Raw genomic sequence first — 14,041 nt, forward strand, 5'->3', positions numbered from 1 at the left:
CCCCCGCCCGCACGTGACGTCACATCCTTAGTAACCCTGGCAGCGGCCCTGGCGACCGAGTTCTTAAAGAGCCCTGCGCACGTGTCCCAACTCCTGGGATTCTCCCTCAAACCTCATCCCATCCTGCTTCGGGCACTTCCTGGGGGGTATATGAGTGGGTTCTCCAACCTCGAGCCCCGCTAATCTCCTGCCGCCGCATAGTGGGCCTTTACGGCGGCCGTAAGTGAGCAGTTGGCGAGCCTGAGGGAGAGGATTGTCCTCTTAGCCACGCTGCAGTGACGTCAGCCCTAGCCCACTGCTGGGTTCCTTGTGAAGGGGGATTTAGCTGTGTTGGGGAGGTTGTCTGATATGGAAGGACCTTCCCAGTCCGAGGGGTACAGGACCCTGTCCTGGGAGGGTCTAAGTGAAGGAAGGATATGGCCCTGCCCTTGAGGGGTTGGAGGTGATGGGAGTGCTGTGGCTCTGCCTTGGGGCCTGGTGTTTCCCCGGCTCGAACCACAGCCTCCTCCTCGCTTCTGCCACTCCTGAACGGGGATTCGCGCGCCCCCCTTCGGAATCACCCAGACTTCATTTAACTAGTCTCGGGAGCCGATCCACAGCGTCTCCCCGTGCGGCCGCTGGGTGGCACCAATGTCTAACTAGCGGCCAGTGCTTCTGGCCTCACACCAAGTGGGGAATCTTTCCCGGTGGTAGTGCTCTAGGACCGCTAGCAGGCCTTCCCCTTTCGTCTGGGGCCCCTTTTCTGGTCCTGGGCTCTAAGGACTCTTACATTGAGCTTGAGCGACCCCAGCCACACACTTTCATATATCCCTACCCACGCTTTGATACCAGGATAAAAGGCCGCGTTGCAGCCTAGGGCCGGGATTATCTCAGATTAAAGGATGCTCCGATGGCGTGGGGGATGGGAGAAGCTTCAACCACTTGCGTGAAGGGCGCCTCTTCCAGACTCCCCCAGAGTGGGCGTTTGGAGGGAAAAGGCTGGAGAGAAAGGAGTAAAGGTCTCTAAATGGGGGCGCAGGGGGGATGGGAGGGGATTCCCCAGTCGGGGGAAGGGGAGGGGACACGTCCTGACAAAGCTCCTGCCCGCTGCCTCCCCTCCCCCTCACGCTTCATTCAAACCGGCAAGGAGGCGGGCGGGGGCGGGGGAGTCCCCCTCTCCTCCTCCTCCCTCTCCAGCCCCGGCAGTCCAGCATCTCAGCAGCCGTCACGGCCTGGGCTCGCGCGCGCACGGACCCACACCTCAGGTCTGACAATCGCGCGTGCGCGCGCGCGCACACACACACACACACACACACACACACACACACCAGCAAACAACAAAGGGTCTGGACACCCCTGTCCCCTCCCGCCCCCCAGGCCGGAGAGGGCGGGGCATCCCCTCCCCAGTCCCCCTGCAAGGTAAGATTTGGGCTAAAAGCTGCGGTGGGGAGGGGAACCTGGCGCCCAAGAGGGAGGGGGCTAAGACGGAGGGAGTTTTCCTGTCCCCCAGAAAAGTCAGGTACCCCCCATTAAAATCAAAGTCCCCCCTGTACGCCCTCTGAGGGCTTCAGGCCGGCTTCTGGGCTGAAGGTGTGTGGGGAGAACCCCGGATGTCGGGGATTCCGGGTATACACGGGGGTCTCTACCTGGCTGCGGATACTGGAACTTCCTGGCCCCAGCGAAACAGGATCCCAGGAGACTCAGCTCCCAGAACTGGGGACAGGGCGCCGGAAGCTCCCCCAACAGTGCCAAGCGTTTCCTAACCTCCTGCCAACACAGCATCTCTAGTCCTGGGAACTGAGACAGAGATCCCCGAGTTGCTTTGCACCGTCCCCGGGTCTCCCAACCGCCCTCCCCACATCAGTGCTTCCCTGGCTGTATGTCTTACACCTGTGTGATGGGGGTGGGGGACTGGGAATGCTCCTCTAAGCTACCCAAGCTTTCTCTGCTGCATCCCACAGCCAGACAATGCTTAGCTGTGGTGGTAGGACTGGGTAGTCAGCTTTGCCTTCCTGAGCCTTGATTTCCTCATCTGGGTGATGACACACCTAGGATTTGGGGAGGTCACGCATGCGAGTCTGCTGTTACTCCATCATTTATTTCACAGTTCATTTAACACATATTTGGCAAGTGCCTACTGTGTGCCGGGGTACTGTGGCCAGGCTGTCAGGCTACAGCAACCAACAAAACCAGCTGGGTCCCTGTTCTGCTGCCCCTGGAGGCTGGTAAGGGAGAAAGATCCATATGTAAACAGAAATGCCTACCGTGATTTCGGACTGTGAAGACTGAAATTCCACGAGGCTTAGAGAGTGACTGGGGCGCGGGAGTCAAGATTAAATGAGATTTGGAGTTCCTGTCCTGGCGCAGTGGAAATGAATCCAGCTAGGAACCATGAGGTTGCAAGTTTGATCCCTGGCCTTGCTCAGTGGGTTAAGGATCCAGCGTTGTCGTGAGCTGTGGTGTGGGTCACAGACACAGCTCAGATCCTGAGTTGCAGTGGCTGTGGTGTAGGCTGGCAGCAACAGTTCAGGTTAGACCCCTAGCCTGGGAACCTCCATATGCCAAGAGTGCAGCCCTAAAAAAAAAAAAAAAAAGGATTAAATGAGATTTGAGATTTGTGGTTTGTATCTGCCTTCCTTCATTCACTTTCAGCTCCATGAGGGCAGGGCCAGGTCTAGAACAGTGCCTGGTACACAGTAAGTACTCAATAAATATTGAATAAGTTAAAGAGGGGATTACATTACAATTATTTTCATAGCACTTTAGATCAGATAGGAGACTTATCATGAACCAATCCATCCTCTCTCCCATTTTACAGATGAGGCAAGTGAATCCTAAGACCCAGAAAAGCTAGCCTGGGAACTTCCATATGCCATGGGCGCAGCCCTAAAAAGCAAAAGAAAGAAAAGGAAAAAAAATGGAGTTCCCGTTGTGGTGTGGCAGAAACGAATCCAACTAGTATCCATGAAGATGCAGGTTCAATCCCTGCCTCTCTCAATGGGTTAAGGATCTGGTATTGCCCTGAGCTGTGGTGTATATCACAGGTGTGGCTCAGATCTGGTGTTGCTGTGGCTGTGGTGTAAGCTGGCAGCTGCAGCTGCAGCTCCAATTCAGCCCCCAACCTAGGAACTTCCATATGCTGCAGGCCTGGCCCTAAAAAGCGAAAAAAAAAAAATTCTTCTAAGAACCAGAAAAGGGGAAAGATGTTTTCAAAAGCAACATAGGGAGTTTATGGGGTGTCATCATTTCCATACAAGTGAGGATGGCTGAAGGAATGGTTGTGAACAGCTGGGAATGGAAGAGAGTAGGGACCAGACTTGAGTACAGGTTCCTGCAGGAACCCAGCCCAGCGCCCATCTCTCTCCCCATACCACACAGACACAGCCCTGCATTAGCTCACTCAACAAGTATTTACTCAGTGTCTATTGGGTGCCAGGTCCTGAGGACACAGCAGTGAACAGAACAAAACCCCCTGCCCCCATGGAGCTGACACTTAGTAAACAGAGAACAACAAAAACAAATAAATACATAACAACAAATTATGATTAGGATGATGATAGAAATAGCTTGCGTCACGAGATAAAAATGGAGGGGTCCACTACGGGTTGGGTATCCATCCAGAAGACCTCCTAGAGGAGTTGCATTCTTCTTCAAACATACACACACATGTTGATCCAGACAAACATAATCACAATAAACACCATGTACAACCTGAAGCCTGAGAACCTGAAGAATGTGTCTGAGGCCCAATAGTACGGAGTGGCTCTGCAGAGATTTGAACCCAGAATCCGCATTCTTTTTTTGGCCACGCCCGAGGCATTTGGAAGTTGCCAAACCAGGGATTGAATCCACAACAGCAACAATGACCCAAGCCACATCAGTGACAATGCTGGATCCTTAACCCACCGAGCCACCAGGGAACTCCAAGAATCTACACTGCTAACCGGTGTAAAACGCTGCTTCCTGCTGCACCTACATTCACATACCCTCCCCTCTCCACATACACACATACTCATATTACAGTCACACAGAAACACAGCCAGCTTCATGCCCACCTAGACTGGTAGACGGATGTGGTGCCACCTTGTCAATTATGCATACTCCTGCAGGTACGGTCTGGCCTCAGCTACACAACACTCAAACTCCCAGAAAATTCTACCTTTCCGGTTGCACATGGACAGCCATGTACAAAGTCTTATGTCTTGCACATGCCCATGTGCGCGTGTGCGTGCACACACACGTGCCTGCGGACTGGGACCTTGGGATACCTTCCCAGCTTCCAGGCATAACTGTTCCTCCTCAGGCTTGACTGGTCTAGGGCAAGGTGTGGTTGAGGGCATGTATCCTCATTTCCTCTCCTCTTGTTGGCTGCCATCCCCACGTCTCTTTCTCTCTTTTTTTTTTAGGGCTGCACTTGCAACTTATGAAGGTTCCCAGGCTAGGGGTTGAATTGGAGCTGCAGCTGCTGTCCTATGCCACAGCCACAGCAATGCTAGATCCGAGCCCTGTCTATGACCTACACCACAGCTCTCGGCAATGCCAGACACTTAACCCACCAAGCAAAGCCAGGGATTGAACCCAGATCCTCATGGATACTAGTCGGGTTCTTAAGCCACAATGGGAACTCCCCCACGTCTTTCTGAAGGAGGTGCGGGCTGGGTGAAGCCAGTGCTCCTCTGTTGGGCCAGGCCAGGGGCTTGGATGAGCTTGGTGAGAGAAGAGGCTGCTCCTCACCCTGAACCTGGTGAGAGCTGCCCAGAGCTGCTTGCACTGCCATTTGGACCCCCTTCCCAGCCAGCCCTGTCTAGGAAATGGGAAGACAGGCTTAGCAGCACCCCTCCACTTGGACACTCAGGCCAGTTCCTGAGGTGCCCTGCATCCCATGCCTCTGCAGATGTGCAGATGGGGTGGTGGTGCAGACAGTGGTGGCGAGTGTATCTCCATCTCTCTCCCCTGGTCTCCTCCATTCCTTCCTTCATTGCACAAATCCTTGGGCACCTACCATGGGCTGTTCTGGGCACTGGATATAGCTAGGACTGGCTATGGAATTTTGCAGAGCCCAGGACCAGATGAAAGTGTAGGGCCCCTGTTCAAAATTATGAAGAGACATTCCTGTTGTGGCTCAGCAGAAACAAATCTGACTAGCATCCATGAGGAGGCTGGTTCAATCCCTGACCTTGCTCGGTGGATTAAGGATCCAGCATTGCCATGAGCTGTTGTGTAGGTTGCGGACGTGGCTCGGATCCAGTGTTGCTGTGGCTGTGGTGTCGGCCCGCAGCTGTAGCTCCGATTCTACCCCTAGCCTGGGAACTTCCACATGCCTCTGGTGTGGGCCTAAAAAGAAAAAAAAAAAATTATGAAGAATATCAAGATGGGCATTCCCATCGTGGCTCAGTGGTAACAAACCCAACTAGTATCCATGAGGACGCAGGTTCGATCCCCAGCCTCACTCAGTGGGTTAAGGATCTGGCATTGCCATGAGCTGTGGTTTAGTTTGCAGATGTGGCTCAGATCTGGCGTTGCTGTGGCTGTGGCATAGACTGGCAGCTGCAGCTCCAATTTGACCTCTAGATCTGGGAACTTCCATATACAGCAGGTGTGTCCATAAGAAAGAAAGAAAGAAAGAAAGAAAGAAAGAAAGAAAGGAAGGAAGGAAGGAAGGAAGGAAGGAAGGAAGGAAGGAAGGAAGGAAGAAAGAGGAGTTCACGTCGTGGCGCAGTTGTTAACGAATCCGACTAGGAACCATGAGGTTGCGGGTTTGGTCCCTGCCCTTGCTCAGTGGGTTAACGATCCGGCGTTGCTGTGAGCTGTGGTGTAGGTCGCAGACTCGGCTCGGATCCTGAGTTGCTGTGGCTCTGGCGTAGGCCGGTGGCTACAGCTCCGATTCGACCCCTAGCCTGGGAACCTCCATATGCCACGGGAGTGGCCCAAGAAATAGCCAAAAGACCAAAAAAAAAAAAAAAAAAAAAAGACAAAAAGAAAGAAAGAAAGAAAGAGAAAAAGAGACATTTGTTGAGCACCTGCTGTATGCTAGCATTGTCCTAGGTCCTGGACAGCAGGGAGGAAAAAAACAGACCAATATCCTGATCTCATGTCCTAACCAAAGAACAGGCAATAACTAATAAATAATAGGTAAATTACATATCTTGTTAGAACATTATATACATCTATAACAATCAAGCAGAGTCAGGGAGATCAGGCAGTGAGAGGAGCATAGAATATCTGAGGCTAGTTTTCTAGGTGAAGGGAAAAGCAAGTGCAAAGGCCCTGAGGTCTAAATATGCTTGAAGTGTTTGAGGAACAGCGAGGAGGCCAGTAGGATGAGGGGGAAGATGGGAGGAACTGAGGTCTTTGCGAATGTGTAGCTGTCTCCCATATCTGTTCTATAGCTCCACATGAGTCAACAACAGTGATAATTATTAGTATTATTAGGATAGGGCCTACTGTTTTGTGAGCATCTACTAAGAACCAGGCACTGTGCTCAGAACCTTACATGCATTGCTTCACTTCATCATCACAACAACCTCCTCGGATAGGTAGGACTTTATCCCCATTTTACAGATAAGGAAACTGAAGCTTAAAGAGGTTAGGCAACTTGCCCAAAGGTATAAGTGGCAGAGTCGGGGTTTGAATGCAGATCTGTCAATGTAATACTAGAGCCTAAGCATGGCCCTTACTGCAATGGCTCTTTCTCTGCCTGTCTGAGCACATGTGTCTGTCTGCATACAGAGGAGAAGGTGCACTATTCCCTGAGTGTCTAATCCATTCCTTCATTTATTCATTCAGGATACACTGAGACTACGGGGGGGGGGGGCATGATGAATGTGTAACACCTCTTGCCCTCACAGAGCTCTAGTGGGGAGTACAAATAATCACAACCTCAAATGAGGAGTGCTTTAATGGGGGCAGAATAAGCATGAGTGGGAGCCCAGAACATAGGCTAGTTCAGTCTGGCTGAGAAGTGAAAATGACCTTAAGCTATCTTTATATCATTCATCTATTTTTCAACAATTGTCTGTCACAGGTTTGCTTGATGTTAAGCACTAGGTAGCTGAGATGATGTTTACATTCACTTCTACTAGTTCACATTGAACTGACGTGCTAACTAGTGTTATATGGTAAAAAAAAAGAAGTAAGAGGGAAAGTAGGGGGTGAAGTAGCTAGTCCATAGTAGACCTGCTATGAACTTTATGAGTACGCTCTTGAGTCTTCAAAATAATAACCAGACACAGACATTGGACAAACACTTAATAAGAACCTACTACGTTCAAGATTCAGTTTTAGGCACTAGAAATACAGTAATTAATAAAATAGATAGGGAGTTCCCATTGTGGCTCAGCTGTAAGGAACCCGACTAGTATCCATGAGGACGTGGGTTTGATCCCTGGCCTCACTCAGTGGGTTAAGGATCCAGTGTTGTTGTGAGCTGTAGTGTAGGTTGCAGATGAGGCTTGGATGTGGTGTTAACGTGGCTGTGGTAATAGGCCAGCAGTTCCAGCTCCAATTCAACTCCTAGCCTGGGAACTTCCATATGCCCACAGGTCCAGCCCTAAAAAAAAAAAAAAAAAAAGCAAAAAAAAAAAACCAAAAAGATAAAATATTTGTGTTCTCCTGCAGTTGATATTCTACTATGGGACAAGACAGACAATACATGCAATAGGTAAATTTCATAGTATGTTATGAAATGATGAATGCTGTAGAAAAATAGAGCAGGATAAAGGGGTTCAAGGAATCCTGAGGGGCTAGCAATTTTAAACAGAATTGGGGTGAAGAGAATTGCCACCAGAGATGCCTGGGAAGGTGAGATGTGCACAAAGGCCGGGAGGATGTAAAGGACTTGTGGCTATTTAAGAGAACAGAGTTCTAGGCAGAAAGAACAGCAAGTGCAAAGCCCCTGAGACTAGATTGTGCCTGGTGTGTCCAGAAACAACCAAGAGACCCGTGTAGACAGAGCAGAGTGAGCCACGAGAGTGGGAGGAGATGAGAATAGGTAGGTGACTGAATACATCAGGGTGAACCGTGTGGGCCTCTTCTTGAGGACTTTGACTTCTCTGAGTAAGGTGAAAGCCATGGAGAGCTCTGAGCAGAAGAGGGAAAGGATCCGACTTGGGTTCTAACAGGCTCCCACAGGCTCAAATGTCAATAGCATCTATTAAGCACTTACTGAGTTCAGGACGCTGTTCTGCGAGCATTCAATATGGTATAATATCATTTTATTCTCATAAAGAACCTGTAAGGATTACCATTCCATTTCACAGAGGTGAAACCGAGGCTCAGAAAGTTTAAGTCATTGGCCTATGGTCACACAGCAATGACTTGCAGCGCCTGGGTGTGAAGGCGCAGTGAGCCATCCTTCCCCTCCCCCAAGCTTTTAGCCAGGGATCGCCGGCCGCAGAGCGCACTCATCATCGGGAGTTGCGTCTGTGTCCCTGTCTGTCTGTTTCTATTTCCACGCGTCCCTGTCTGTCTCCGCGCGCCTCTGCTTGTGCGTCCCCCATCTGTGCCCAAGCCGCCGTCTCGCTGCGCCCGGCCCCCGCACCTCGGAGCTATTTCGGGTTTTGGCATAAAAGCCCAACAGCTCGGAGGAGAGGCTTCCTCCGGCCCCCGGCTCGGACCACGCGCCACACGCGGTCGGCTCCGGGAGCTCCGCGTCTTCTTTGAGGGATCCCCAGGCTGGGGAAGCCCCCGCGGGAGGACAGCTGGGGGCTGGGGCGACCCGGGCCCGAGGCTCCCGGCCCCCCAGTGGCCAATCCCGGCATTGACGCTGTCCACAGCCCAGCCGTGCGTCAGCTATCGTTCTGGCAACAGGCGTGCGACGTCACCGACAGGCAGTGCGTCAGCCACCTGCTGACGTAACGCCCCGGGAGAGGCAATTGGCAAGGAGCGGGGGCGGATTTCATGCTCAGCCGGCAGGGGGAGCTCCAGGGCGTTAATGGCGGATGCCTTCGGCCTGGTCCTGCAGGAGGCGCTGGTCCCGGCCAACATGGCCTCTGAAGCCCCTAAGGCGCGCTAGTTTGGAGGGATGAAGAGGAGTTGCAGTGTCCTGTCAGTGGCCTGGACCCAGGACGAGGTGCGAGGGGCGGGGCCCGGGATAGGGGCGGGCTTTGGGCTGCGGTGGTGGTCCGTGGGGCGGCACCTACTGAACACGGCTGCCCACTAGGCCTGGTTGCGCTTCCTCAGGCTTCCCCGATGCCTCAGTTTACTCCCTTGACTTCATTATTCTTCTGCTGCCCAGATTAAGAGGCTCTCAGCCGAGGAGTAGAAGGCAGGGTCTTCCAAGGGACTTTCCAAATAGGAAGAGGATTGTAGGGTGGAGGGGGGCTGTGCTGAGTGTGAGGTCTTAAGGGTCTCAGATGTAAGGGAAGGGGGGGGGTCACAGACATTGAAGCCAAGAAGAGGCTGCATAGACTTGGAGGGTGGTGACATGTTAGAGGGGTTATGCAGTGAGGGACGGAGTAAAGGCATGAGGGCCCAGATCCCCAGGACTGGGACATCAAAAGGGAGCCCCACCAAATGTATGGCTGAGAATAGGCATCCTTCAGATGTAAGAGCCGAGAAGGCACCCTCTGTGGGAGGGATTAGCGAGTGGCTAAGAGTGAGAGGGACAAAGGAGCCTGTATCCCCATCAGCCACTCTCTCTGATGGCCAGAGAGGGACGGTACTGTGGAGAGGGGCTCAGAGCTGCCTGGTCAGGCTGCACCCCTTTCCCTCCCTTGTCCCACCTCAGAGGCCAAGAGAGACCCCTGAACCCAGCCAAGCCAACATGCTGGGGGCTGACCTCCGACGCCCTCGCCGACGCCTCTCCACAGGCCCAGGCCTGGGCTGGACTGAGCCTGAGCCCTTGGACACTGGGGTCCCTCTGCCACCACGGCCCACCACGCTGCCACTGCTGATCCCTCCGAGGATTTCCATCACCAAAGCTGACAGGTAGGCGGGAAGAGGACCAGGCTGGGAGACAGGGTGGAGGAACAGGGCCAGCTGGGTTAAGTCCAGCCACCAGCCACCAGCCCTTTCCTGGGCTACCAGCTCCTGGCTCCCTTTGTTTTGCAAAACTAGCTGAAACTTCTCTTGGACCCTGGTGGGTCAGGTTATAATGTCCTTCCTCCAAGAGGCACCTCTTGCAGCATCTAGAAACCCCTTCTGCCATTTTGCTGCTGCTTGAGTTAGCAAGGGGCAGGATTTCTGAAAGGATTTTCAACCCTCCAGTCCCCACGGTGGTCTCATGATTGGAAAGCTGGAATAGGCTAGGGAGTAAGCCTCCCACGAGTCCGCTGTGCACCTCTGTTTCCCTTTCTGAGAGGATGCAGTTTCTTCCAGGCCTTAAAAGGGGATGGTGAAACCCTGGAGGAGGTCTGGATGGGGCATTTTTCTTTCTCCTGAGCCCAGCTTCACACTGCACTTTCTCAGCTGGGGTCCTTGGAGGGCACTTCAACCCCAATCTTGGGCCAAGGATGAATCTGAAAGCCAGACAGCTGAGCTGGTCCTGGCTGCTGGCTGGGCCCCTGCCCCCACTGCCTCCCCAGGCCACTGTTCTCTGCAGCCTCGATCTTCCAAGCCACCCCTTTATCTACTCAGTTGGAGGGCTCCTGGGTGTCTGCTTTTTCATGGTACATGGTTCATTTCCAGATGGGAGAGGAAGTGACTGTCATTCCCCCTTACTAACCACCCCCCAGCCCCCCAAATATCCCTCTGGCCTCTGCCTGGTTCAGGCCACAGCTTCAGCTACCAACTCTGGCCCACTGCCTTGGTCCTTCTTTGTTCTGCAAACCTTGCTGTGACCTTCCCCCTCCTCCCACCATCACTTGTTACCCATCCAGAGCTTTGGCCAACACAAGGGCTCCCCACCCACCAAGAATTTGATCCAGTCCAAGACCCTCGATAATCTGGGAAGGACTTGGCATCCCCTGGAAGCTTTTTTGAGCGTACACTCATGGGAAGGGTCCCTGAGAGAAGTGGGGGACACAGTTCTGGCCTCTGGTGCATCCTGCGGCTGCTAATGGGAGGGCGGTTCTGGCTCTGAGTACACCCACGCCCGGAGCCCCCTCTGGCGGGGAGAAAAGCGGCTGTGGGGGTTGGAGACTTATTTTTTTTTTTTTAAATAAGAGCAGTGCAGAGGGAGGGCGATGGCAGACTGCACGGCCTGCCGCGGGGCGGGCGAGGGGGCCATTGAGGGGGGCGCACAGGGGCGGGGTTTGGTTCTGCAGACGTGCACCCGAAGGGGTTAAGCCGAGCTCTCGTCCGCCAGGGGGATGGGGCACAGGAGTGTCTGCGCTCCTCGAGCCCCGCGGCCACCACCACCAGGGCTTGGCCCGGGCCGGGGCGGGGAAAGCTGGGGGGAGGATGCTCGGATCCCGCTAGCTCCTCTGCTCGCTTGCTCCGCGCGGCGCTGGGGGAGGCGGGAGCGTGAGTCACGGCGACTCCCGATTTAGGTGCCGGAAGGGGGGTTTTGCCCGCGGGGGCAGCGGGGAGGAGGCGCGGCTGTTTACTCGCCGGAAAAGGGCACAGGGGTGCTTCCCCTGGCTGTCCGGGACCTGCCTCAGTTTACCTCCTGCAGAAGCGCTTTAGAAGAGGCAGAGATACACAGAGCGGTGGGCGGGCAATCGGGGTATCAGCCACCGGGTGTCCCCCTCGAGCTACACAGAACCAAAGGGACACACCCCAGAAACACCTCAAATCGGCCCCAGGCCGACCACAGACACACACACACACCCCGACACATTGACTCCCTCAGACACCACAATCAAACGAAGGCTGAATCGAATGCACAACTCCGCAAGCGCGGACCGATACAGTACACACCCAATCGCGTGGGAACACAAGCACAGCCTCAGCCACCAGAACAGACCCTGTAGAGGCGCACACCCTCCAAACAGGCAGCACATGTGCACACACATCCTTCACCCAGACACGCAGAGACACAGCGAAATCCAGAGAAACAGGCAGACCGCAGCAGCCAGCCACGTGCGCACACACACTTCGAGCAGACAACACAACACACACAACCCTCGGAAGAGGCCACGTGCGCGCACATCCCGCCTCAGGCACACATCATCACCATCCTACGACCCACCAAACAGGAGATTCCCGGAACACCGTCGCTGCCCGTCGCAGGGACCGGGTCCGTGTCTCCGAGACCACGTCCCACAAGCCTCCCCCTGGCCAGGGGTAGCGGCGAAGACAAGGCAGCACTGGGCTCCACCCCCACCGTGATGGACGGACTGACTGACACACCGGCAACCAGTCGGGTGTCTCCTTCACGATCGGATTAACCGTTTAACTCCTTCGTACCCATGCGCGCCGCGGCTAGGCTGGGCGCTCTGGAGAGAGCCGAGTTCCGGAGCCCCCTCCCCGCGGGGAGCGGGACTCTACGTGGGCGGAGAGGGCCCCCCTCCTTGGGTGGCTGCCCCCCACTGGCCCGGACGGAGGAGGAGGGGGGCGGCGCTGACAGCCGCGGCGGGCGGGGGGCGGGGAGAGGCGGGACGGGGCGGAGGAGCCGGGGCTGGTTCCGAGCGGGACGCGGAGCGCAGAGAGCGCTGCCGGGCACAGAGCGGAGCGCCAGGCGCCTACAGGAAGCCCAGGCGCCCGGGCCGGGGGCGATCGGCCCGAAGCGCCCCCGGGTCTGTCCCTGGGGCGCCATGGCCCCACCGAGGCCAGGCGCACCCGCGGGGCCCCGGGCGCGTCGGCTGGCGCACAGCTGAAAGGGGTGCTGCTTGGAGAGGCCGGGGCCCCCTGAGGTACAAGTGGGGGCCGGGGCCATGGAGCCCCCGGCCGCCCCCTCGGAGAGAAGCCTGTCTCTGTCTCTGCCCGGGCCCCGGGAGGGCCAGGCCACCCTGAAGCCGCCCCCCCAGCACCTGTGGCGGCAGCCGCGGACCCCGATCCGTATCCAGCAGCGCGGCTATTCGGACAGCGCGGAGCGCGCAGATCCCGAGCGGCCGCCACACCGGCCCATAGAGCGCGCCGACGCCGTGGACACTGGCGACCGACCTGGCCTGCGCACGTCTCGCATGTCCTGGCCCTCGTCCTTTCACGGCACCGGCAGCGGCAGCGGCAGCGCGGGTGGAGGAAGCTGCAGGCGGTAAGACGGCGGACGCGCGCGGAGCGAATAGGCGCGCAGAGAGAACGAAACTCGCCTTGCTGACCACAGGGGGGCGCTGTGATGCGGCTGGGGTCAGTGCGAGTGAGGGGGTGGGGGTGGGGGGAGTTCTACAGCGGGGGCGGCCGGGACCTGACCCCTGGTGGTGCACTGTACCCGAAGGTTCCTACTTAAGCTGATTCTGGGGTCGACTTTAGGGGGCACCATGCTGCGTGTGACATTAACCGGGTCTTGGCTGAGGGCTGCAGCCTTAGTGATCTGTGTCCTTCGTTAGTGACAGGACAGTGCAGGGCAATGGCTAGGCTGGGTACGGCTTGACGGAGCTTTCCTGGGGACTCTGCTGAGGGCTAGATACACTGTGTTTGGGCATGTCCTGGGGCCACTATGTAGGGTGGTGTCTGGTAAGACCACAATGCTTCCTGAAGGCTGGGGGGGCTCTCAGGGTCCTTCTGGAGTGAGGAGGACTCTACTGAGGGCAGAATTCCTGGGCTTTCCCTGTAGCTAGGCTCAGTAATGTAAAGGAGGTTTCTTGGTGGAGTACTGTGATTGGGGGCCTGTGGGCTGTGTTGGAGTCCCCTCTCAGGGCAGAAGTGTTAGGGTTCAGTAGCTGCCCAGAGGAAGGGAACGGTGCCCACGGGGCACACAGTCCCACCACAGAGTGAGGGGGTCCCTGCCTCCTGGATCAGTGTTAGCGATGGGTTGTGTGTTGGATATCCGCTCACCGACCTGAGTTTGCTCCAGCTGTTGCGGATAACCAGCTGTGGCTGCCTTGGCTACATCCTCTGCCTGGGTTTCTGGGGTTCCATGATTGTGGCAGTGGGACTGTGTGTACTTCTAGGATAGTGTTGTGATGTGTTGACTGTGTGTTCCCAGTACAATGATTGTGACTGCGTGACCTTTGTGCCTCAGAGACATGGTGATTGTGGCTGTGTATGCTCCTAGGACTGTGATGATGAGACTCTGTGCCCT

General features: G+C 55.5%; 1 protein-coding gene across 5 annotated transcripts in view; it reads left to right on the forward strand.

Annotated features, from left to right (window-relative positions):
- Nucleotides 1–1,301: 1,301 nt before the first annotated feature.
- Nucleotides 1,302–14,041, forward strand: part of PDE4A (phosphodiesterase 4A) — a 54,122-nt gene continuing 41,382 nt past the window's right edge. For 3 of the 5 annotated variants that reach the window (XM_085009618.1, XM_085009627.1, XM_085009620.1), the window contains exons 1-3: nt 1,302–1,398; nt 8,942–9,049; nt 9,707–9,906. In XM_085009618.1, coding sequence (XP_084865744.1) covers nt 9,002–9,049; nt 9,707–9,906 — 248 coding nt within the window. In that variant the 5' untranslated portion in view covers nt 1,302–1,398; nt 8,942–9,001. Of the gene's footprint in view, nt 1,399–8,941; nt 9,050–9,706; nt 9,907–12,469; nt 13,055–14,041 lie in introns of those variants that run through there. The other 2 variants (XM_085009619.1, NM_001435293.1) reach the window with 2 other exon arrangements.

The sequence above is a fragment of the Sus scrofa genome, chromosome 2 (genome assembly GCF_054392235.1).
Source record: "Sus scrofa isolate SSC_HxYL_T2T_F1_AM1 chromosome 2, Sscrofa_HxYL_maternal_Yorkshire_Landrace_v2.0, whole genome shotgun sequence".
In the NCBI taxonomy this organism is placed as follows: Eukaryota; Metazoa; Chordata; class Mammalia; order Artiodactyla; family Suidae; genus Sus; species Sus scrofa.